The sequence below is a fragment of the Mya arenaria genome, chromosome 3 (assembly GCF_026914265.1).
Source record: "Mya arenaria isolate MELC-2E11 chromosome 3, ASM2691426v1".
NCBI lineage: Eukaryota > Metazoa > Mollusca > Bivalvia > Myida > Myidae > Mya > Mya arenaria.
This window is the reverse complement of record NC_069124.1, coordinates 68,655,415-68,683,060: the sequence shown is the minus strand read 5'-3', so window position 1 is coordinate 68,683,060 and position 27,646 is coordinate 68,655,415. Positions and strand designations below refer to the sequence as shown.

General features: G+C 36.0%; 1 protein-coding gene and 1 long non-coding RNA gene across 2 annotated transcripts; both read left to right on the top strand.

Annotated features, from left to right (window-relative positions):
* Positions 1–13,701: 13,701 nt before the first annotated feature.
* LOC128226231 (uncharacterized) lies at positions 13,702–17,220 on the top strand. The gene is made up of 2 exons (XM_052936120.1): positions 13,702–14,319; positions 15,607–17,220. Exons 1-2 carry the CDS (start codon positions 13,702–13,704, stop codon positions 17,218–17,220), a joined length of 2,232 nt encoding a protein of 743 aa, XP_052792080.1.
* Positions 17,221–18,122: 902 nt separating this feature from the next.
* Positions 18,123–27,344, top strand: LOC128228807 (uncharacterized). The gene is made up of 3 exons (XR_008259985.1): positions 18,123–18,827; positions 25,782–25,941; positions 26,226–27,344. It is a non-coding gene; the product is annotated as an uncharacterized LOC128228807 (long non-coding RNA).
* The last annotated feature ends 302 nt before the right edge of the window (positions 27,345–27,646 follow it).

Below are 27,646 nucleotides of genomic sequence, written 5' to 3'. Positions count from 1 at the left end.
ACTGACTGACAGACAGGGCATTGCTAAAAAACAATATGTCTCCCCCATCAATATGTAGACATGACATTGACCTACAAGGTCAATACTAACACAACTTTGCTTTAGTCTATTAAAAGTATGTTGACTTTTATTTTAACAGAGGGGTATTGTGTTTCAAAAACATATCTTGATTTTCTTTCAGCACCCTGTTTGTCAAATGCTAGACCGAGTCCTTGGACAGCAGATGCAAGCAAACAGCTTATAAATGAACTGTTTGGGTCCAAAACTGTGCATATACTTGCTCATTGATGTGTGACAAGTTGAGTATAATAGAAACTGAGAGGCTTCAGAAAAAAAAGTTTAATCACAGTGCATTCATAAACAGAGCTAACCGGTGGTTGGTGAATGTTGAAGGAGAGGGCATGTATTGCTAACTCTGCAAAAAGCACATGATGAAACACCCTCAGAATAACAGGGAGGTGTTTCCTGCTACAACAAGTGTGAGGTTCAAGCAAGATACTGTTGAAACCTATAGCAGTAGAAATATACATTCAACAGTGAAATGCTACAGAAAACCTCCTGTTTTCATCAAGAGTTGTTGAAAAAGTCTGAAGCAGAGTACACTTATGTTCAGAAGGCATTTTTCGTTGCTTACTTTTTGATGAAAGAGTTCACATTGCTAATCAAAAGTTTCAACCACTTTTGGACTTCATTCAGACTGTCAAAGGTGATGAAACTTAGAAATATTTTAAACATCAGTTAAGAGGTTCACACCAAGAAAATTTTCAGACAATCGGCGATACAATTAAGACTGAATTGATGGAGAATGTAAATAAGTCTTTGGCCTATGGATTGTTGACTGATGAAGAAAGCGGCATCTCAGTGAATAAAAATATTGTAACATCTATTCAGTTTTATTGTGCAGAAACAAAGAAAGTTGAGACTAAGTTTCTTTCATGTGTAAGAAAATTCTGAAAGTGCAAATGCTAATGCAATCAAGACACTTCTGGCCAATGAAGTGGAGAAATTTGAGCCTAAGCTCACTGGGTTTTCTTCAGATGGTGCAAGTGTGATGACTGGCAAAGTTGGAGGAGTTGCTGCACTTCTGAGATGTGATCATCCTTCAATGATAAATATTCACTGTGTTTGTCATCGACTAGCACTTTCATGTAATGATTCTAATGAAGCATTGACATACATCAAAACTATTGAAACTCTCCTCCGGCAGTTATGTCAGCTCTTCGAAAATTCACCGAAAAAAATGGCGGCCTACTTGAAGTACAGTTGGCCCTGAAGTCAATTAATGAAGAAGAGGATAAGTTAGCAAAAGATACAACGCGTTCCAGACAAGGAATAAGTTATAGATGAATCTATGATAAAATTTAAAGGAAGACTATTTTTTAGACAATACTTGCCTTTGAAACCAACATGGTGGGGAATTAAGACTTTTGTATTAGCTGAAACCAACACAGAATATGGATTACCTTTTATAGTACAATTTTTATTCATCACCGCAGCTATATACGGCCTTGAAAACTCGTGGAATAGGTGCGTGCGGTACTGTATAACACAACAGGAAATATATGCCAAACGAACTCCAGCCAGGAGTTTTAGCACTGGATAAGGGGGACAGTCCAGTATTTATGAGATGTGAACACCTTCTTACCTGCGCAATGATGGACACGAAAAGGATATCTTTAATGGAGTCTGACCGTCTTACAGGGCGTCACTATTTTCGATGGCCTACAGCTTTCATATACAAGCATATCACTTCAGTAACCCATGAATTGTCACTCTTTACAGGTAAAAAATATGACCCTTATATCACATGACCTCATTATATTTAAGCACGAGAATTATGTACGCATCTCATAGTTATTTTAGCGACCCAGTTGCAGGTACGCCGTGTAAAGATTTTTGGTAAGTGACCATGTGGCTTTACTTTGAAATATCTAACTTTTCTGCAATAGAGTTTGCGTTTTTTGAATGCTTCTTCGCTGTATTTATTTTAATTAATTTTTAGCTCTATTGTATGTCTTTTTTAGACATGAAAGTTAAGTTCTTTGCCGTCCTCAATCGCTTTGACGATGTCAAGGCGTGACAAAAAGAGAAGTGGTAAACAAGATGATGTCTTGTCTTGCTCTGATAGCGAAAGCTTTTCGGGGGTTTTAATTTTGTCTGACGATTCTGATAAAGAATTTTCTAATATCCCTCGGAGGGCCCCAATGAAATCTGTTGCAAAGAAGGTAAAAGATAAAGACGAAGGGGTCTCAAAATCACTGTCACGTGCTCAAAACAATAATGGTGGACAAGGTGAAACTTCACAATCAGGTAATTTAGTTCATTTAAATCAACTCACACCAGAATGCATTGACAAACTAAAATTTGTATTGGGGTTACAAAATCAGACCTCTGGGTTTTCCATGCACACAAATTTATCGGATAACGAGTCTGATTTATCACTAGTAGCGATGAACAAGACCAACCTGAACCAGGTCATGAAATTAATAATCATGAATATAGAGCTCAGTTGTCAAGTGGTTCTATTGCAAATAAAATTGGAAATTCTCTCTTTGAGGAGATGGGCCAAGGTCACAACTCAGATGATGATTTCTGGCCGCAAGCAAACTTAGAGCTCCTGATATGGGAGAATCCACTGCAGAATCATTGGCCAAATTGATAAATGATTCATGCACTCAAATACGTTCATTCAATGAAACTGAGGAAAAATATAAGATTCCCTCAAATTGCAAATTCATGTCTGCCCCAATGGTTAATGAAGAGGTCTGGTGTGACCTTGTTCGACAAAGCAAGGTACAAACAACTGACAAATTATTAAGGGAAACCCAGAATCGTGTTGCGACTGGTTAGATACCCATTTTGTACTTGGCCAAACTACTCAAACCTTACATTGTCCACCTAAGATTAAATCTCTGATTGCTGATTCTTTGCTCATGCTGGGTCATGTTCAATTTAACATGTCTGTACGTAGGAGATATATGCTTAGACCCTATTTGAAACAAAGGTATTACAGTATCTGTAATATTAAGAAAAACTGGCATTGAAACCTTAAAAGGGATTTATTGTTGTACCTCACTTCCATAGAACATATGCGAATGGTAATATGCTATGAATTTATTGATCATAGTATTTTATTTAAAGTCTGTATCACCAGAGTTCTTTGTTTACCAGCCGACATTTGTTGCTAAAATGGCAGCACTGCCAAGATTAGCAGCTGTCAGTGAAAATGGTTTATTGACAAATAAATAGGGGACAATTCTGATTCTGAAACCAGACTAGCACTGAATGGGAAAGCTATATGTGCTCTTTAAATGACGAAAGGTGAAAAATCTAAAATCTGTAGATTATATAGAAGTAAAATCAAACCATCTTTATTCATCAAGATGTAAATTATATATAGTGAGATGCTCTCCTGTTAAGAGCAGTAGTAACCAGTCAGATGAAACTTCTCAACAACAAAAGATGTCAGATTCAACTTTGGATGTATATAAAAACAAGAGTCTTGGTGATTCTAGCTTTGGCCAATTGTTGACAGATAAGTCTTCATTTTTAATGCAAAACATGCAGTTTGATGCAAGTGTTAAGGATGTCAGTGAGTCAATGTTATTTAACGACAGGTTAATATGTCAGTTTCAGATAAGAACAAAGAAGTTTGGTATGAAAAATTGAAGTAATTGAAATGGAGTCTACAATTAACTGGGACATTCTTGAAGTAAATTCATGTGAACTCAATCCTCTTAAATATATCTTGAACCAATGACCAGAAACAGCACCCCTGTCCCGGAGGTACAGGAGCTTCCTCTAGACCCAGTATGGTCTAACCTTTTTGGGGAGGGTCTAGAGAGGTGCTGGGAGGACGAAGTAGCGGGATTTTTCCTCCCCCTTGACGCAGTGCAGTCCGACCACTGTGGGTTAGTGTGAACTGGGATTGAGTTATTGCTAAAGGGTCCCAGGCTCTGGAAGAAGATCACAAAATGCAAGAACGAAACTACAAGGCCATCTGTAGATGAAAACAAACTGGTAGAATAGAGTTAACGGTTAGGAAAAAGACAGGAATATGGAAGGAAAAAAGGCAAAAGAAATTGGTTGCCTTTGGCGTTTACTCGGCGGTACTCCTGCCAGTGTTTATAATAGAATAGCATTACATTTATTTTAAGACAGAAATAAATGTAGCTTGGCTGAAAGTGTTAAGAATATTTAGAGTGACATTTTTCACACTTAAAATAGAGGGGAATTGGCCTCATCTAACATGTCCCCATGGTGTGGGGGCAGTTGAAAGGGGTCTAACTAGTAGTTTGTCCCTGCTGGACAGTGATGATACAACCTGGGATTGGCTGGACCGAAAGTCGAAGTCACGTGTTGGTATCGGTACTTAATTCTTATTGCTCCAACAACCTAAGTTATTGAAGTACTACATAAGAACAATGCAGCAGGAATGTTTAATTAAAATAACGAGTGAAATATTTTTACCATGTTGTCAAGGTTAGTGTTTGAAAATGAGTGTAATTTATCAGTTAAATAGTAATCCATCAAAATAAGAACACGCTCTTTTATGAGGTCAATTTGTCACAATAGTCTATCTCTGTTGAATACATAAAAGATATTCAAATATTAAAGGCTAAAATTGTTCAATTTTAAATTAAAAGTCTATTAATTATATTTTAGTGATGTAACTGGGCCGCTTGTAAGGTCAAGCCTACAGCTACTGGGTTGGGGGGTGGGGGTGGGGGGGGGGGGGGGTGGAGACAGTGCCTTCGAGATAAGGAGATCCCCAAGGAGGACGCAATCAACCCCATGTAGTGAATCATGCGTTTCTTGGCAAGAGTTTAGCCAACTCCAAAGTCAATGTGCTGACTGTTGAGTTTTGGTGTCGACAGAATGTGGAGTGACATCCAGGTTTGTTTTTTCTAGAATTGTTATCATTTCTTTTTGTTAGTTCTCTAGCCGCTGGTATGGTATTATAGGGTGAACACCAATTAAACTTGCATCTTTAGTGGACTAGAATCTAACCAGGATTGTGTTTCAATCATATTTTTAATATATAATCTTTGAAAAAATGTTTTGTTGTGTGAAAAACTTGATAAAATAAATCTTGATTTCCGGTGCATGTTTCTTGATGAATCATAAATATTGTAGTTTGATACTGTTTGAATGAACTGACCATAAAGGCAGAACGACAAGAAAAGTTCCGAAATCAACATGATACTCAGCAGGTGAATTGCAGTGTTAAAGATTAGTGAATATTATTATATTTTTAAGTGCAATTATAGACTCCAAGCAATATAAGAATTATAATATATTTTGTTTACACAGTAAAATAATATCTTGAACTTGTCCTTTTGGATACAAACCAAAATGAAATTATTTTTTTTGTAAAATAAAGATTAAAATATCTTTTCTCAGAATTTCATGTATGGTGAACATGATGATAACGGGACTGAGGACTCGCACATGTCAGCCTCGGAGGAAGACCAGCCCCAAACATCTGAATGTTCCAATCCTACTCTTACAACTCTGTCTACTCCTACTACACCTACATCTTCCATCTTGATGACGGGGTCTTATGCAGGATATTTAAAGGTATATGCAAAGATAACACTCAAACATTTGTTTACATCTCATAATCACCTTATAAAATAAGCTGAAATATTGTCAAAGTTAGACTTTATTAAGCCAACCTTGTCCATCACTCAAACAACAGTTCTAAATTAAGATGGCCAGAGAAAGTTAACATGCGTAGCAAAGCTGATGACTCTTGCTTAAATAAGTGTAGAGTAATGCACCTATTTCAACTTTGAAATAACAGATAAACTTTGATATAAATATATAATTAAGGGTCTCTTATTAAAATATACTTTGATTATATGCATAAGAATGATATATAAAACTTCATTAAATTTCTTTTATTTAGCATTTTTTTTAAATTTTTAAATTTATGATCTGCTTCCTAAAGTTCAATTTTTGGTTTAATTTCTTTGTACTGTTTCAAACTGCTTTTTACTTTCCTTTATATAATTGCCATCAAATCTATTTTTAAATTTAGGTCCAAATTCTGGAGGAGGCAAAACGCCAAAAGAATAAAAAAAAAGGCGACCGCAAGAGTGTTCCGCCTATTTTTCTCAAAAGAGGAAACCAATGGGATGAGCCTCATCGGAAAGAAGATCACATCAGGGGATGTGAGGCCTGCACTGACTGTACTGATCATTCAAAACTAATTTTTTTGGAAGGTAAGCAAGGATTTTTTTTGTGGCTTATGCAAGTTTGATGGCATGGCAGTTCAATTTGAAATTAAAAGTGTATAAACTATTATTTATATTTTAGTGATGAAACTGGGCCGCTTGTAAAGTCAAGCCTACAGCAACTAGGGTGGGGGGGGGGGGGGGGGGGGGACAGTGCCTTCGAGATAAGGAGATCCCCAAGGAGGACGCAATCAACCCCATGTAGTGAATCATGCTTTCTTGGCCAGAGTTTAGCCAACTCCAAAGTCAATGTGCTGACTGTTGAGTTTTGGTGTCGACAGAATGTGGAGTGACATCCAGGTTTGTTTTTTCTAGAATTGTTATCATTTCTTTTTGTTAGTTCTCTAGCCGCTGGTATGGTATTATAGGGTGAACACCAATTAAACTTGCATCTTAAGTGGACTAGAATCTAACCAGGATTGTGTTTCAATCATATTTTTAATATTTAATCTTTGAAAAAATGTTTTGTTGTGTGAAAAACTTGATAAAATAAATCTTGATTTCCAGTGCATGTTTCTTGATGAATCATAAATATTGTAGTTTGATACTGTTTGAATGAACTGACCATAAAGGCAGAACGACAAGAAAAGTTTCGAAATCAACATGATACTCAGCAGGTGAATTGCAGTGTTAAAGATTAGTGAATATTATTATATTTTTAAGTGCAATTATAGACTCCAAGCAATATAAGAATTATAATATATTTTGTTTACACAGTAAAATAATATCTTGAACTTGTCCTTTTGGATACAAACCAAAATGAAATTATTTTTTTTGTAAAATAAAGATTAAAATATCTTTTCTCAGAATTTCATGTATGGTGAACATGATGATAACGGGACTGAGGACTCGCACATGTCAGCCTCGGAGGAAGACCAGCCCCAAACATCTGAATGTTCCAATCCTACTCTTACAACTCTGTCTACTCCTACTACACCTACATCTTCCATCTTGATGACGGGGTCTTATGCAGGATATTTAAAGGTATATGCAAAGATAACACTCAAACATTTGTTTACATCTCATAATCACCTTATAAAATAAGCTGAAATATTGTCAAAGTTAGACTTTATTAAGCCAACCTTGTCCATCACTCAAACAACAGTTCTAAATTAAGATGGCCAGAGAAAGTTAACATGCGTAGCAAAGCTGATGACTCTTGCTTAAATAAGTGTAGAGTAATGCACCTATTTCAACTTTGAAATAACAGATAAACTTTGATATAAATATATAATTAAGGGTCTCTTATTAAAATATACTTTGATTATATGCATAAGAATGATATATAAAACTTCATTTAATTTCTTTTATTTAGCATCTTTTTTAAATTTTTAAATTTATGATCTGCTTCCTAAAGTTCAATTTTTGGTTTAATTTCTTTGTACTGTTTCAAACTGCTTTTTACTTTCCTTTATATAATTGCCATCAAATCTATTTTTAAATTTAGGTCCAAATTCTGGAGGAGGCAAAACGCCAAAAGAATAAAAAAAGGCGACCGCAAGAGTGTTCCGCCTATTTTTCTCAAAAGAGGAAACCAATGGGAGGAGCCTCATCGGAAAGAAGATCACATCAGGGGATGTGAGGCCTGCACTGACTGTACTGATCATTCAAAACTAATTTTTTTGGAAGGTAAGCAAGGATTTTTTTTGTGGCTTATGCAAGTTTGATGGCATGGCAGTAACATGATATAAAAAGGTCAGGATTTAATGCATTGCTCTTGACAATTTATATACTCTGTAAAGTGATAAGATCTGTTATATGGGGGTGGGGGTGTTACCTGTAGTAAACATGCATCATTTAGTAAATTCATCTGCTACCAACTCCTGCTGTAAAGTGTATTAACCCAAAATAACAAGTAGATTATTTGGTATGTATCACCATTAATAATTCACTAGTGTGTTCATAGCAATTGTTTTCCTGTATTTTCAGACTGCATTGTAGAAGTAAGGAAGTCAGCAAGGAGTTGATTAGAATTGTCTTGAGGCACCTCCTGAAGCCATCAAGAAAATCTTAATTGGGGTGGCAGTTGGTGTAAATATTTACCACGTGGCACTTGGTGGAAAACTTTCCAATACTCCACCAACTGCCACGTTAGGGTGACATTTGATGGAAAATGATGAAAATTAGATGAGAGTCCCATCTTCTAAAATTTTTCCTCATTTTACACCAAGTGCCACGTCGTTCCAATACTCCTCCAACTGCCACCCATTTACCACGTCCTTTTTCGTGGCAAATTTAGGGAAGGGAAAGACATTATAGTCATACCAGAATTGACCATCGCAACACAAAAGAGCGAGGAACAATATATACAACTGGTGTTCACAGGCGTGGACTTATACATTAACATTTAAGGAAAACCACACAGAACACATTAACATAAAAGGAAAACCCGCACAGAATATTTTCACTCCAGAACACTGGTCAGCCTTTATCAACAGAATGTCTGCCTTCCTACATCTCCGCAAATCAGACGACTTTAAACGAAGAAAGTCAACAAACAAGCCAACCCACACTATTTCAGGTTAATATTCAGACAATTGAAGGAAATAGTGACCGAGAAAACCCTACCAGAAACAGAAGGTATGTAGTATATATGGACGAATATGAACATAGCCACGAAAATAGATGACGAAGAAAATGCACAAGTAATCGACTAGACGACAAACTACAACCCTTCGAGGAGGAAGATTTACAGTCTTTTACAGTCTTATTCAGATAATGACAGAGACGAAATAGAGTCCATGATAAAAACACTAGTTAATACTAAAAGCACACAAACAACACCATCCCCGAAGAAGAAAGATGTTCAGACATCACAAATACCACAAACACCAGAACCCGTGGAGTTAGATGTTTTTACTAAATGAAATTCATGGTATCTGATGCAAAAATGACACCCCACCTACAACACCACTACTTTGGAAGCTCATAGACAAAGAATTTTCTAGATTTTAGGGAGAATACCAAATGTGACAATATGCATAACAAATGGATTTATTCATGTATTGTATTCTACCTTGTCATGTCACCAATTTTGTACAACCATGCATTTTTGTGTAAAATCTTGTGTAATAACATATTGTAAATATTTCCTCATATGTTTGTATAATTCGTTTAATTAAGCTACTTAATTGTATTCAGACAAACTACTGCTGGCGCCCCCTTTTTCACACCTTCTGGTCATGTGACCTCTGATGGGTTTTCTGGGAGCCAATTCCATGCTCCATGCTAGTCATTACATGCGCACTGAATATCAGACTGGACGCTTGCCATATGTTTAAATTAAATGTTTAAGAGTTTTATTTTAATGTGTGATATAAAGAAACAAGTGTTGTTGTAGGACATATATATATGAAAATTAATGATATAGAAGAAGACACCTCGCGGTGGAGGGATTTAATTTTGATGAATGGGTAGCTACCCAGAAACTGTCGCATAAGGTGTCGCAGACGCTGAGACAGGAAGAGTTGGTTACAAAGGAAGCATTCCATTAGGAGCAGTGAAAATAATCATGCAGGATGTGAAAAGGCGAAACGGTGACAGTACTTGCCAAACTGTGTCAGTGAACACAAAAGCAGCCGGATTTGACTGTACCAGGGACATTCTTACAGGGGCAGGTAAGACACTTGATGCCCTTCTTATATCTGATGAGATAAGTGCTACATGTCCTTCTCCTCCAAATGGAACAGAAACTTCATGGACCCCCGTGCAATTCTTTCAATGAAATCAATAACGAAGAAGGCAAAGCACTTTACGCAGTTTCTGTCCAAAAAGACAAAGAGCCAATGTCAAACCCGTCGCAAAAAAATCATTTTGGGGTCTGGGCAAGACCAACCAGATACTCTTGTGTTGAGGACAGACGAAGACCAACCATATCTAGAAATATTTCTAGAGGAATGGGGGGCAGGCAACAGGGGCGTGCTAAATCATCTTCTTAGTACAAACCAACTACCATTAGAGCTGAAATCGAGTACTATTTGACTTATGCCACCAAGATATTTGAATTTGCGGTTATGAATGGAACAGTGTCCTCAATTTCGATTATTCATACCGGGAGTTGCAGGCCGAACATTCATTCTGTTGGGGAACCTTCTCGTCGCATATGGAAATACAAATTCTCGTGCCAAAACGCCCTTGAGTCCCATTGCAAGGGAGTCAGTTTAAGTCTAATCGTGAGGACTGTCGCATCTTTAAAGCAAAAGGAACCTGCCCATTCGGCTCAAACTATAAATACCGCAACCCGACCGCAAAAGACACCTCCCAACAATATTATATTTTGCCTCTGCTTTATATATGTATTGTTCGCGCGCTTCTGTAGTTTGGAGCAATAGTTTAGTTTATGTAATTGTACTGGAACTGAAGTTCCATGTTTGTTTTCTATTATCTTTATTCAGTATTAAGTAATGTTTTCTTGTTTAAATTTGATAATTTGAAGTTACACTCGGGGCTAAGTTTTACTGGTTATTTACAGACCACTGTCAATTTGTAAACTGTTGAGTGCTAATCGATTGTTTTGGTTTTTTGAGGTTCCGTCGTGTCAGGTGCGCTCTGCACCACGAGTCTAAAACAAGCAAATTCTAGTCCTATAGCCCCTCACAGTGTAAGTTTACTGCATCAATATGTCTTATATTATTCCTTATAACTTTCTGTATAGTTAGATTTTGACCGTATACTCTGAAAACCCTCACATTCGTTCCGAAGCCGGATTCGTACCCAACCTCGTTCGATACGTAACTCGTTTCGTACCCTAGGTTATTTTATACTATTACATGTAATTTCTATAATTTGATTTGACTATTAAGAAGTTTCTTTTCTATGTGATTTGCTGTATCCTAAATAAGATTTCAGTCATATTGTTAAGTGTATCCTTGTGTATTTTCAGTTTTTAACCGCAATATCTATGACGAATAAATGGTTAAACTAGATGCGTCATCTTCCCATGGATGTGGTGGCATTATAGTTAAAAAACTGTTGGCAAGTGGAGTTTGCAACTGTTTCGAGTATTGGCAAGTCATCGCAAGTTCTACTACCTGTAAATGAAAAGAATAAGAACACTTACGCCAAAAGCAATGGCGCAATATGAAGAAAAAGTTGACGCCTACAAAGCTAAGATCAAGTCGATGCAAGATAATATAAACGTTTGCATAGCAAAACAAATTGATGAAAGTGATATTAAAGTTTTGACAGAAAGGAAAAAGGAACTTTAAGACTTAACAGCAAAGTTTGAAAACATTTATGGTGAATTTGAAGAGTATTTGACGCGAACTGGCACAAAAGACAGTACAAAACAATTTACATAGTTACATGAACATGGAAAAGAGATAAGAAGGGTTATAACTCAATTTATGAACCACATTGACCACTTGATTGTATTGTTTAGCGAAAAAATGTCTGTTAAAAGTTCAAAGAAAAGTTCAAGTTCTGTGTACAGGAGAAAGATGGAATATGCGGAAAAGGAATTTCAGTTATTAAGAGAAAAGGCCGCGATAGAAGAAAGGTTTCAAATAGAACAAGCAAGTGAAATCAGGAAAAGAACAGAGATTGAAGCTGAGTTAAATCTGCTTAAAGTCAAACAAGAGAATGCAGACACAAGTGACTCAAGCAGTGAAACTAGTAAATCAGATAAACAGTTACCAGTTCAGTTTGAAAATCCCAAAGAGAAGGTAGACCTGTACCTTAACAATAATCCTGTGACACATGCACATGACACAAGAAGCGATGTAAACTTTCCCATGGACATAACAAAATTCTTGTTAAAAAAGGACCTTTTAGTTGCAAGGCTGTCTAATTTCAGAGATACACCAGAGACATTCCAATCTTGGAAAGGTACTTTCAAATCAGTAATGAATGAACTGGACGCATCACCTGCAGAAGAAACAGATCTTCTTATCAAATATCTTGGTGCAGAATCATCCAAATATGCCATAAGCATCAAAACGGCAAATGCCCATGAGCGGAGCTATGCTAGGGATGAAATTTGGATTCGCCTTGAAGAAATGTATGGAAGGCCAGAGTTGGTTGAGGTTTCTATCAAAAAGAAATTGAATAGTTTCACAAAAATATCAAAAGACTACAAAAGGCTCTACGACCTGTTAGACATTTTGTGTGAGATCCAGTATCTAAAAGCTAATCCTGTGTACACAATGATGTTTTCATATTTCGATTCATCGTCCGGAGTGAATCCCATAGTTTCCAAACTACCATACAACCTACAGGATAAATAGAGCATCTCAGTACAACCACAACCACCAAGTAATGTTTCCACCGTTCAGCTTCTTTGTGAATTTTGTGAGGGAAATAAGCAGAACCAAAAACGATCCAGCTTTCCAATACATGTGTGAACAAAAGCCTGAAATTTCCAAACCATTTAAAGTATTTGCAAGAAAAACTGAAGAAGTCCAATCTCTACCCAAAGAAAAGGAAACCAACACTGATCAAAATGCAGCCACCATAAAACGTTGCCCTATACATGATGCACAGCACTCCCTGTTGCAATGTAGAACATTTCTTCAAAAAACATTGGAAGAGAAAAAACGATTTGTTAGAGAGAAGAACATTTTGTTTCAAGTGTTTAGATTCAGTTAAACGCAAGGGACTGTCGAGTTGCCGTGAAATGCTCCATTTGTGGAAAAGGTCACGTTGCAGCACTTCACGGCGGGGAGACGCAGAACCAACAGGACGTTACAGCAAAGTGCACGACTTTGTGTGGCGATACACTCATCGGGAGGTCGTGTAGTAAAACTGTTCTTGTCGACATATATCCAAAAGGACAATTTGAAAAGGCTGGCAGGGCATATGTTATCATTGACGATCAAAGCAACTGTAGCTTGGGTACTGTCAAACTATTTGATAAATTGAGTATTTATGGACAGACCACTCCGTACACGTTATCGTCATGCAATGGCCGTGCTACAAAGTTTGGTAGACACACTAGCGATATATGTGTTAAATCGATTGATGGTTCCACAGGGATTGATGTTCCTCGAGTCATAGAGTGCGATGATATTCCAAACGAATATCAGAGATACCCACTCCAGACGTGGCAAGAGCGTATAGTCATCTGAACCACATTGCAGATACAATTCCTAACCTACAAGGAGACTGCAAGGTGCAGCTTCTTATAGGACGTCATGTTCCTGAAGCCCACCATGTTATGGACCAAGCCATTGGATCCCGTGGCACTCCGTTCGCTCAAAAGTTAGCGCTTGGTTGGGTAATAGTGGGAGAGGTGTGTTCAGGGCGCGTCCACACAAACGAAGATGTCTCCGTGTACAAGACCTACATCATGCCCTATGGCAGAGGCACACACATCAAACCATGCCAATTCAACCTGAATATAAAGGAAAATCAAGGTCCTGATTTTCAGTCGCTTGATGATACCTTGTTTGTTCGAACAGTTGATGACGATACGACTGGACTCTCTGCAGAAGACAAACAGTTTGTAAAACTTATGGACTCTTAAATGGAACGTGACCAGAATGGCTTCTGGACTGCACCTCTTCCATTCAAGGATGACAGACCCGAGCTACCTAACAACAGAGCACAGGCGTGGCGCCGAGCTCAAATCCTAGATAATAGCTTGAAGAACAATTCGGTCAAGAGACAGCATTTTGTCACCTTTATGGGCAAGGTCATCGATAGCGGAGCTGCTGAAGTTGCACCCTGTGCTATTCAACAAGAGTGTTGGTATCTTCCACTATTTGGCGTCTACAACCCGAATAAACCTGGACAGATAAGAGGTGTATTCGATTCGTCGGCAGTCTACCAGAATATCTCATTGAACAGTGTTCTCATGTCAGGCCCTGACATGATAAACAGCCTGCTAGGAATTCTTCTCAGATTCCGTAGAGACGAAGTCGCTGTTTCTGCCGATGTAGAGCAGATGTTCTATCGCTTTCGAGTCACTCATGAGCATCGTGATTTCCTTCGTTTTCTGTGGTACAGAGATAACGATCCTGACAAAGAACTCATTGAATATAGAATGTGTGTTCACATATTTGGAAACTGTGCTTCCCCATCTGTTGCTACATATGGTCTACGCAAAGCTGTACAAACTGCTGAAAAAGACATTCAAAATCTGGTTAACCCTTTAGCGCATGTATACGAGATAGGCCGACATAGCTCATTACCAGATGTATACGCATTTGGCCGACCGTATCCATCACTGGATGTAAACGCATGGCCCGCATATTTCAATAGGGTCATTTCAATATTTCAATTTTGCATCTTTCTTTTTGTAAACAATATCCCGGATGTTTATAAAATTAAAGTTTAACCTTTTGTGTATTGATTTTCCCTTGAAAATATCGTCTGCTAAATTGAGAAGGTGTTTATACTCCCAATCGCAGGTGTGATATCCCATTGTGACGTAATAAGACCACGAGCTAAGTACTGTATGGAATTTCCCCCAAATTCATTGATGCGTAAATCATTAAATATATTACATCAGTTCAGTTTACCATTAAAATCAATTGAGATTATATTTACTTAATATTAATATTAATATTTTGTTTACAAACAAAAGAAACAATTAGTAAATGAGAAAATGATGGGTAAATTTTCTGTGAAGCTTATATAATGTCCATCATAGTTTTGGCTGTAAAATAGGTCATGTGCAAGCGTTTTGTTTGATCTAGATCTTTTTATTCATACCGGAAAATCATTTATCGGCTTTCTTTTTTTGTAAACAATTTTATGAGGGGGTAATAAAGTTAAACAGACACCTTGGACTGGATCTCTCAGCTGGATGACACCGGATATTCCTGACATATTTCTGTGTATTAATACACAAGAACATAAATTGTCGGCTTTTTAATCCAGATGGGTCTTTTTTATGATAGGGGTACTAAAAATTAGATCGATCCCAGCATTTTATTACCCTTTGATTTAATGCAATTATGACATTTCAAAGAAATGTTACAAATCCATCTTGAAAATACATTCACAGCTGAAATAAAATAATTTAATATTTCATCATTGACACCATTTATTAGATAATTTAATTATCTACAAAAAATGAATTCACATAAAAAAGATTTGGACACAATTATTTGGAGTAACATTGATTTTAAGGTCATACTGCTGTATTCATTTTCTCATTTTCAAATATCCAGAAAAGTACCTATGCAGATAAGGACTGCTTATCAGTAAGATGGCTATTGACTGGGAGGTGTAATCTGGCCACTTGTCTATGTGCTAAAGGGTTAACAAGGACTTTTATGTAGATGAATGTTTAACGTCTAAGCCTACTGTTGATCAAGCAATAGTTACAATGAAAAGAACTCAGACAGCTTTACGTGATGGTGGAAACATTCGGCTACATAAAATTGCATCAAACAATGTCGCTGTAATGCACGCCTTCCCTCAGGACGACCTTGGAGGTGATTTAAAATCACTAGATCTTAGTGTAGATCCTCTTCCTGCCCTGCGAAGTCTCGGATTGGCCTGGGACTTGAAGAAGGACACCTTCATCTTCAATATCGAAATGGAAAACAAGCCTTTCACCAGAAGAGGCGTACTTTCCATGGTGAACAGTATCTATGATCCCCTTGGTTTCATCGCTCCGATAACCATAACTGGCAAGATACTACTACGTGAAGCTACACCATCCGGTGTAGACTGGGATGCTCCTCTCCCACCAAGCCATGAGATGAGATGGCTTGAATGGAAGCAGTCCTTACAAAACACAGAGACAATTGCTATTCCTCGTGCCTACACTACGATTTCCTTCAGTACAGCAAAGATGAGTTCAGTGAATATCTTCTCAGATGCTTCAGAAGTAGCTATTGCTGCAGTTTCTTATTTGAAAGTGACCGACCAAGTTGGTGAATCCAGTTCTGGGTTTCTGTTAGGAAAAGCGAAGTTAGCCCCTACACAAGGACATAGTATTCCTAGGTTGGAACTGTGCGGCGCAGTTTTAGCCACTGAGTTAGCTGTTATAATATCTAAGCAGTTAGACATACCGATAGCTTCTATGACATTCTTTACTGATAGCAAAGTGGTGCTAGGATACATTTGCAACGAAACTAGGAGATTCTACACGTATGTGAGAAATCGTGTTGAAAGAATATTGAATGTATCTACACCAGAGCAATGGCAGTACATTTCAACGACCCGTAATCCTGCCGATTGTGCAACCAGATGTCGACCAGTTTGCCTAGATGTTAGCGACAGTACGTGGATCAAAGGTCCTCCTCTTCTGAAAGATCATGAGCTTCAGATAGAGGATAACATCGAAGAGTCCAAGAACTATGACCTGATCAACCCTGAAAATGACAGTGAGATTCGTCCTGAAGTTCTCACGAGGAAAACAGTGAACGTTGAATCCAGTATAACTAGCAAGTTTGAAAAGTTTTCTACTTGGCAGTCTTTGGTGAGAGCATTCGCACTCTTGAAAAGGTCGTGTAAAGATCACAAAAAAGTAGCAAAACCTGAGGTCGTTACGAGTCACATTGAAGCAGAAAACTTCATTGTACGTACAGTTCAAGAGAGCAGTTATGAAAAGGAAATTCAGTTATTGTTTAGCAAGAGAGCTGTACCTGCAAGTAGCAGTTTGTCTACATTGAGTCCATTTCTAGACAAGAAAGGTGTCTTGCGTGTTGGTGGCAGATTAACAAAGGCAGATGTTCTGTCTAACAGCAAACAGCCAATCATCATCCCGAAGAAGTCTCACATAGCTCTTCTTCTTGTGAGACATTTCCACGAGAAAGTTCAACACCAAGGCAGACTACTTAATGAATCCACTTTGCTTAACAATGGCTTCTGGATTATTGGTGCGAAGAGACTTATTTCCAGTACTATTCATAAGTGTGTCATCTGCAAAAGACAGCGTGGTAAATTTCAAAGTCAATACATGTCCGACCTACCTGAAGACAGAGTTACTCCAAGTGCTCCCTTTACAGTGATTGGCGTAGATACATTTGGACCATGGTACATTGTTGCCCGCAAGATCAGAGGCGGACTTGCAGAAAGTAAAAGATAGGGCATGCTTTTCACATGCTTGAGTACTAGGGCAGTGCATATTATAGTTATTGAAGAGTTAAGCAGTTCAGCCTTCATAAATGCATTTAGAAGATTTGTAGCCATAAGAGGACCAGTCAAAGAGGTTCGATCAGATCGTGGTACGAATTTCATTGGGGCGCTTGATGATCTCAAAGCCGAAGGCATTTGTGTAGAAGATGGACCTGTAAAGAAATACCTTCACGACTCGAAGATAACTTGGAAATTCAACCCTCCACACTCGTCACACATGGGAGGAGTGTGGGAGAGAATCATTGGACTCACGCGTAGAATCCTAGACTCTATGCTCCTGAAGACACACGCGCAAAAGTTGACTCATGACATTTTGTGAACATTCATGTGTGAAGTGTGTGCGATTATCAACTCCCGACCTATTGCTTCAATCTCTACGGACCCAGACGATCCTGAAATAATGACCCCGGGAATGCTGCTAACCCAGAAGAAGTAACCTTTGGAAGGATTGGACTCAACCCTGAGTATGAGGGACATATACTAACCGCAATGGAAGTACTTTCAGGTGATGGCAAACACTTTCTGGAAACAGTGGCGTAACGGATACCTTCAAACTTCGCAAACACGGCGAAAGTGGCCAAGTGTTCTAGAAAATTTGAAAACCGGAGACGATGTTCTTGTTAAGGATGTTGAAGAACATCGAAACCATTGGCCATTGGGAATCGTTGTTCGTGTCTTCCAAAGTGGAAGTGACTCAAACATTCGTTCAGTGGAAGTACGCATCGTTAAAGACAAAAAATGTGTAAATTATGTTAGACCAATCACAGAGTTGGTACTCCTAGTGGATTGATGTACTTTCTCAAAATAAGTCAGTTTATCTACATACACAAACATAAATGTGAGACAATTTTGAGTGCTGATTAGAATATGTCTTATTGTTTTGCATACATGCTTTCATTTGTTATAAGATACATGTATTGGCTTCAATATTGTTTAAATTAGGGTTTGGATCTATTGTTTTTAATAGTCAATATTTAACTGTCAATTATAATTACTCTCATAGTAAGAAACTTAAGTAACATTATATTTCTTTATTTTGTAAAAGTAGGTCAAATTTATGTATTTTCATATACACTTGTTAGTGAAGTTTTATTAAAATTAACACTAATGTATGAACTTTATAATTTCAGTTTCTTTACTGATGCTTTGTATCTTGGTCATTTTGTTTTGTTTAATTAGGACTTGTACTTTAAGGTGATTAAGTTCAAAGATATAGCTTTTTTGTCTTGGGTTTAATATGTGAATCTCTATATATGCTGTTGTATTAGGTTAAAAATTTGGTATTAGAATACCAGACGGGGAGTGTACTGGAACTGAAGTTCCATGTTTGTTTTCTATTATCTTTATTCAGTATTAAGTAATGTTTTCTTGTTTAAATTTGATAATTTGAAGTTACACTCGGGGCTAAGTTTTACTGGTTATTTACAGACCACTGTCGATTTGTTAACTGTTGAGTGCAACTCGTTTGTTTTGGTTTTTTGACGTTCCGTCGTGTCGGGTGCGCTCTGCACCACGAGTCTAAAACAAGCAAATTCTAGTCCTATAGCCCCTCACAGTGTAAGTTTACTGCATCAATATGTCTTATATTATTCCTTATAACTTTCTGTATAGTTAGATTTTGACCGTATACTCTGAAAACCCTCACATTCGTTCCGAAGCCGGATTCGTACCCAACCTCGTTCGATTCGTTCGCACTAAAAAGGGCGGTGGCATATTGGTGTACATAAGAGAAAATATCCCATTCATTCGCAGAAAAGAGTTTGAGTCTGAACACATTGAAGCAATTTGGATTGAAGTATGTTTTTGCAATGCCAAACCATTTCTAGTGTGTTTCATTTATCGACCACCTGATAGTAAGTTAGAATGGATTAATATGTTCAGTAATCAGTTAAAGAATGTTGAAGACTTAAATTTAGAGTATCATATCATAGGAGACATTAACATAAATTATAATGCCGAATGTGGGTCATTTAAAATTACCACATGGCAGGATTGTATTATAAAATACGGATTAAACCAGCTTATAGATGTTCCTACAAGGGTAACAGAGAAAACATCTTCTATTATAGATCATGTATATACGAACTCAGTTGATCGAGTATGTGAAGCATTTGTATCAAGTCTAAGTATAAGTGACCACTTTCCAGTTTGTTTCACTAGAGCTGCCCGTTTACAAAAGGTTTCAGAAAACACGCATAAACATCATACATTAAAATATAGGTCTTTCAGAAACTTTAATGAAATTTCCTTCTGCATTGATCTTAACAAGGTAAATATAAATGGGGTTGAACAAATTCAAGACCCTAATGAAGCCATGGAAGTTTTATATAAGCGACTGAATGACGTGTTGTCGCACCATGCGCCACTGAAAGAAAAACGAATAAAATTTGAAACACAACCAGCCTGGTATACTGACGAAATTTGGTTGGCTATAAAAGAAAGAAATCGATTCAAAAAGCGTAAACAGTGGTCGGAATATAGACTTTCAAGAAATAATGTTACTCGATTAATACGTCAAACCAAGAAAGATTATTACAATAAAGCTGTAAAAAACTGTAAAGATCCTAGGGTGTTATGGAAGAACCTCAGAGAGTTGAATAATAATAATAATGACACTATTAACAATAATAGTATAATATTACCACAATACCTTCACACAAACGGAATAAATGTTGTTGGCGATGCACAAATATTAGATGTATTCAATAAGCATTTTACTGACATATCCGATTGTATCAATAAATCAGTGTTCGATGAAACACATTTTTCAAAACTTGGTACCAAATTAAATAGTTTGCTAAAGGGTCAGTACTTTGATATATCTTACATCACCCCATTAGAGGTAAAAATGTATATTGATAAGCTTAATAAGGCGAAAGCTACAGGATTAGATGGAATAGGGCCTAATATCCTAAAACAATGTGGTGATTGTATTGTTATACCTCTAACATCCATTATAAATAATAGCATACGGCTAGGAATATTCCCAGACTCATTAAAAGAGGCTAAGGTTTTGCCTATATATAAATCTTCTGATCGCAATGATCCAAATAATTATAGACCAATTTCTATCCTTCCAACACTGTCAAAGGTGTTTGAACGGCACTTGGCAGATCAAATCAAAACATTTTTAAAAAATACGAATGTCATACATGAATTTCAATCTGGGTTTCGAGAAAAACATTCTTGTCATACAGCGTTGATAAGAATAATTGATGATTGGATTGATGGAATTGACAATGGAAACTATGTAGGTGCTCTCTTTCTTGATTTACGAAAGGCGTTCGATCTAGTAGATCACCAAATACTTATACATAAATTGAAATTATACAACTTCAGTGATAATTCCGTCCAACTGATAACTTCATATTTGAAAGATAGACACCAAATTGTAAAGTTCGGTGATTCCCAATCTTCACGAAGATGTATAAGGTCTGGAGTTCCTCAAGGATCCATTCTTGGTCCTATTCTTTTTCTTATATATATTAATGACATAACCTTTGAAATTGAAAATTCCATGATTGACTTATATGCTGATGATACTACACTATATGCAAAAAGTTCAAATACGCAGGAAATTGAACGTACGTTGCAAATAAATTTAGATATGGTATCGGATTGGTGCAAAGTAAACAACATGGCAATACATCCACAAAAAACTAATTGCATGTTGTTGGGTTCAAATGCAAAATTAAGAAATGCATGTGCACTCAATTTATTCGTAGACAAAGTACTAATTGAAAATGTAACTTCGAAGAAATTGCTTGGAATTATTATTGATTCATCATTGTCGTGGAACCTGCAAGTTGAATTTGTCTGCAAGAAAGTAATTGCAAAGATAGCCCTTTTAAAAAGACTCAATTATTTTTTAACGGATCAAATGAGATAATTGTTTTATAAATCGTATATACTTCCTATGTTTGACTATTGTTGTAGCGTTTGGGGGAAAAGTAAGCAAACGCATATGAGAAGAATCACCTTGCTTCAAAAAAGAGCTGCAAAAATTATTCTCTTTAAGCCTATTAGAACGCCATCGCATGAATTATTTAAAAAATTAGAATGGCTTCAATTTGAATACCATTGCAGATATCAAACGGCTGTTATGGTATTTAAATCTATTAATAATCTTACACCGAGTTACATAAGAGACATTATTAAGATATCTAGCAACACAAGATATGGATTACGATCTTCCACTCGACAAGACATTGCTCACTTTCGACATAAAACACAATACAAGAAACACTCGTTTGCATGCTACAGTGGGAAAGTTTGGAATTTTTTACCAGAAGAAATACATAAGTCTAACACGAGAAAGACATTTAAAACCTGCTGTAAGAAGTTCTATTTACATCATCAATCGCAAAATCCGTTGTAAAAATTATATGCATAATTCCATGCATACCACAGGTATAGTTTATACGTATGTATTTGTTGAGTAAGGTGTTAAATAAATGTGTGACTGTCCTACTTACTCAATTAAACAATTTTGATGAGTTTTCTTGTTAACATTTAGGTACAAATTGATGTATTATTAAGCATTGATGTGTTAAATGAATGTATTATATTCATGTTTCTTTATGTTTTCGTATTACATTTTAATACGTACCTTTCTGAAATCCCATTCAAAGCATTTTACATGTTAAAACGATCATTAATTCTAGTTATAGGCCATGACGAAAAAATGTAATAATGCTTTTTTAACCATATGTATTTTTGCGGTATTGTTCAAAATGTGTTTTCACATTTGTGTTTTGAGTATTAATTATTTGCATCACATCTTATTTAGTGTGTGTGTGTGTGTCTGTGTATGTTCTTTCAGAAGGCCGCATTGTAAATAAGACGTGTGTTATGTTTTTAATAATATGATGCCTATGTCTTAATGTGTTACCTTCTATAAATAAAGTTATTATTATTATTATTATTATTATTATGATTCGTAACTCGTTTCGTACCCTAGGTTATTTTATACTATTACGTGTAAATTCTATAATTTGATTTGACTATTAAGAAGTTTCTTTTCTATGTGATATGCTGTATCCTAAATAAGATTTCAGTCATATTGTTTAGTGTATCCTTGTGTATTTTCAGTTTTTAACCGCAATATCTATGACGAATAAATGGTTAAACTAGATGCGTCGTCTTCCCATGGATGTGGTGGCATTATAGTAATAAAGCTCCCTTTAACCCCTTATGCAGTTGTTTGTTTAATTTGTTTCTTAACACATTCTGTATAACATGGTGTAAATAAATTTCGAGATAAAACAACAAACAGTCTTCAAAAGATATTATTCACAAAATCTCAAACCAGAGATGTTGGGGAGGACCACAACACTCCTTCCCTACAATTCCTCAATTTTGTTATTCATTCTGTCAACTTAGTATCAGTCAAATGATTTAAGGGGTTGTTGTTTTTTAATTTTCTGAATTTGACACTCGTTTTCACCAAGCTCTTTACATAAAGGCCAATAGCCCAGTACTCACAAAGCTTGCCAACTGCATGTTTTAATCTAAAAAACAATTTTGATAATCCATCATGCCATATCCCCTGGAATTTTGATTCCCCCCTCCATAGTTATTCCGAAAAGCTCGCGAGAGAGAGAGAGACCAAGTTAAAGACCGTAAAAGTGACATAAAATGAGACAACCATATTTAAAGAACTGAAGTAAGTGAGAATGGAGGTTAATGAGCTCACAGCCTGAAGTTTTGGCTATGCCAAATGAGAAGGAAAAAAAAATGGACATGTAATAGTTTTTTGAAGACAGGCCAAACTAGATGCCGACACTGCTGTAAGTGTGGTGAAACAGATCATTTCATGTACCAGTGTTCGGGAAACGGAAGCCGGTCACTAGAAGGAGGAAAGGGAAAGTGACCAGCCAACTCTACAAAGACCTTCTGCATGTGCGCATAGCAAAACATCATCAACATGTCTAACTGAACTTTGTATCGGGTGTCGTGCTGTTACATTTTGGACAAGTGTCATAAAAGACATTGGCATTATGACACTTGTCCATTATGTCGGCCATCTCCGGCAAGCTCCTAGATAGAAACTGGCCGAGGTGTTCGATTGATATCAACTTGCCCCCTAAATGGATGAAGTTTACACAGTACTATTACAATATCCTTTATGATTCTAAACCTCTTTACACTCATAAAAAAAGTTGAGGTTCTCCCCAATCAAATTCTACCAGTCAGTCTATATTACTGATGACATTACACCCCTGAAGTTACGTTTAAAGAAGGTTGTTTCCGAGATCCCTGGCATGGAGAAGTGTTTCGTGAGAGACAGTAATGTACATTGCGTGTACAAGAAAGTGCACCATGTCATTATGTTACCTGATTACATTTTCAATGAACTCAAGGTCGACGTCACCCTAGATTTGTTGAACGATCTCGGGAGTCGGGGAATACCTATAGGCAGACTGGGAGGATGGGAAGAGCGTCTACTGCTGCAATTGTTCTTTTTTGAAACCTTTCTGTGTTCCTTATAATTATTGTTCAAATTGTTCATCAAATATCAATGATAAAAACATTCCATTTCTTTATCATAACATTATCACTGATAAAAACAGTGATGTCATTTCTCATTGTGTAAATAAATCCATTTCTGTTGTCAGACAACATGATATTTTAGATGATTGACCGGTTGTTTCCTCTAGTCATACTATTGATCTCAGTACCAATTTAATACTCATACTGTTACTTGTTGTTGACCAAATGTATCTGATGAAAATGTAAATAATGTCAATGTTACTGTTGATGATGAAAAATGTGATAAACTTTCCTATTGTGTCAATAATTCCATTCACAGAAAATGTGATATTTTGGACGATAAACCATCCATTCTTACTTCTAGTCATGATTTAGATCTCAATTCCATTGACCACAAGAACTCGCGGGCTTAGCGCAAAACGGTTGTAACTGACAATTTGAAAATTGTTCAGGAGAGCATAAAAACTGATTTATTTTCCTAGTTCCTATCATTTTCACTTTGTTTTTTAATTATAGTTTTAATTTTGTGTACTTTTCATGAATAAATCACAATAACACATTGCATTCAATTTCTAAAAGAGATATTTGTTAAACAGTCAGTTACAACCCTTTTGCACAAAAAATTGAGGAATTTTCTAAATTTATTTTTACGCAAAAGGGTTGTAACAGTCAGTTACAACTGTTTTGCCTGAAAAATTGAAGATATTTCTAAATACATTTTGCGCAAAAGGGTTGTAACTGAATCTTTTTTATTAAAGTTTCTTTGATAGCTTTAAGATATTTGACTTTTAAGCACCATTTATTACTTGCAATGTAAATTATACTTAAATACATCAACTGAGGATAAAAGCTATGATTTTTTCCACTATTTTTTGAAAATTGAGTTGTGTATAGAACATCTTATATGCTATGTATATTTTTGTTAATATACTTATCACAAACAGGGGTTTTGGTAAAATTTTAGTTTAATACCACAATTATTATATATGAAAAACAATTAAATTATTATATATGAAAGACAATTAAATAATTAATTTATTTAAACAACAACAATATATACTGCAATCATCTTGAACATCATATTTTAAGTTAATAATCAGCTTAATTTAAACTGTTAATGATGAATAACAGCATTTTGTTAATACAATTGTGAAGTGAATAGCAATTTCATTAACTAATAAAGATATGCATGTATATTTTTTATTTCTAGTTTTTAAGTTAAAATGATATCAAGAAACATTTTTACAAATCACCATAGTATACTAATGACATCAGCTCTTATAATGACCATCATTGTGTACAAAATATACAAGAACTTGAAATTTATATAATCATTTAGCAAAATCATAGATAATAAATGAAAGCTACTTTAAAAGTGACAATGACAAAATCCGGTACCTAAACATCATATCCCGATGAAATCATTTAAGGGGTAAGATATTTCCAAAGCTCATAAATATCAGGCTTCCATATTCCAGTATGGCTTTACTCAGCACAAATTCTATCTCCTTCCCCCATGAATATCAGAAACTTTCCATCTACTCTTAACAAATCCTTAACCCTAGCATGATTTCCATCTACTTGCATGGCTCATGGATATTTTCCATCTACACTAAACCTCATTAACCCAAGCATGATTTCCATCTACTTGGCTCATGAATATCTGAATTGAATCCATCCACACTAAACATCACTAACCTGCATGATTTCCATCTACTTGGGTTCTAAATATCAGAATACATGCCATCTTCACTAAACAACATTAACCAGCATGATTTCCATCTATTTGGTTTATGATAATCAGAATGACTACAATCTACTTTAAACAAACCATTAACACCAGCATAAATCATGTGTGTTCATTTTAGTTTGATTTATAAGGACTGTAGGCAATATCCTAGCATTATATTTATTTCGCAACACATTTTCAAATGTTATCATTTCCCTCAGACTCTAAATTAAATTGAAAACATGCACTCTTCACAGAAGCCATACTCACTGTCAGTTTTAACATTCCAGTACCTTCCACAAGACTCATTGATCCTTCAACAGACTGGCCCCTGCTTCAATGATGACGACTTCTCAGCAGACACCACAAACAGTTTGGGCTCTGAGCCGGAAGAGTTCCAAATAATGGGCATCACATCAGCCCACAAATACCAGTGCTGCCCAAACTCAGGTTTGTTTGTAATCTTAGGTCATTGATTACTGATTGCTTTAAAAAATTAAACAAATCAAATCTTCAGCTCAAGGCTGTCTTAGAGCTGCTCTATGCAATTGTTAAACAATTCACAAGTGAAAATTATACTAAAAAAGGTGTCTCAAATCAAATGCAGTTTTAAAGTAACCTATCTTCACATAATACAAATATAACATTATAAAACTCATATGACTTTTAATCAACTATAGACCATTCTTAAAACATTGTACACATAATGGTTAATGTTTGTTTAAAATTTTCAGAATGTCGCAACAAAAAGTTAGAAAATGACAGTTGTCCGACATGCAAAGGCAAGTCCTTAACAAGACAAACCTACTTCAGTGCCGCACAAGTAGTGCTAAAAAGAAGTGATGGATCCTATGAAATGAGAAAAATGTTCCACACTGACCTAAAGCTGATATGTGAAATGCCAGACTTAAACACAGATGGGAGAAGATCCAGCCCTATACCAATTTTTAACAGGATTGCTACCAATCAATGCCCGTGGCCTCTTTCTCAATGGAAAAATAACCATCATGTCTACAAAACGCCAACACGATCGTTGAACAGATCTACTATACTTGGAGCTTTAACCTTTACTAGTGTTCATAGGACAGTTCTTACAAGACAATCATTCTTAAGTCAACCAAGTCACTCTCAAAAACAAACATTTCATGCTTAGGGAATAACAAAACAGTCTCACACTAAATTACAGCTCATTTGTGAATTGCCCGACTTACAAGATAAGGCAAAATATCCAGCCCTGAACTTGTTCTTCACAGCATTGTAAATTATCAATGGTTGTGAACTCTTTCATAACACATAAATTACTAACATTCTGACCAAACACCATCATCATAGTTCTCATAACATTGCCAGAACCCATCATTCTTATCTTTTTATTAACAATACAAAACTTTAACATTATTGCCATTTCCGGATCTTATTGCCTACTTGTAATCATGTTATGTAACTGAAATATCATATGCTTTCATTTCTCATGTTCACTTAGCTTCAAAACAAAGATAAACAAAGATAATTTCAACTTCATCTCCCTTCTTCTGTTATATTTCTCTATTACATAATGTCCATTATAGTGCAACATCATCTGGTTTCCTTATTTGCTATTACTACATTATTATGTTATTTTTTGGCTTAAGCATGAACACTTCAGTCATTTAAATAATGGTTTACATTGCATACAAACTAGCACACATACATCTGCTCAAATCATTCAGCAAAAATCTTTTTCACAAACAATTTGTTTAAACCTATGTTTACATTTTAATTACCTACATTTTCCATCAATTCTTTTCCATTTACAACAATTATACATTTACAGCTTGCCCTTAGTTTTTACTACACACTTCTTACTTACCTCATAATTATCAAAACTTTAAGCATTGTTTAATTTCAATTCAATATACTACAATTGTCATTTTAACAGTTAGCTTCTTAATATTCACTCTGTGCTTGGAAACTGTACATATGTTCAAACTATTATTTTCCTTTCATTTTACTTCTTCACTAAAGTAACCTTTATTTATTGGTGCTTTGCGCCAATCACACTGCGTTTGCATGTTACAACATATTTCTTGAGGTTCCTTTTTTATAGTTTTACATTCTATTACATACACTTCGTTTAGTAACTAGTGCTTAAATTGTTTGGTTTTTTAATCGTTAG

Excerpts from the sequence above, each read along its gene's own strand:
- LOC128226231 (XM_052936120.1), top strand. The coding sequence starts at position 13,702 with ATGGAACGTGACCAGAATGGCTTCTGGACTGCACCTCTTCCATTCAAG. Across the intron at positions 14,320-15,606 it reads AAAAAGACATTCAAAATCTG|GACGACCTTGGAGGTGATTT; the intron begins GTTAACCCTTTA and ends GCCTTCCCTCAG.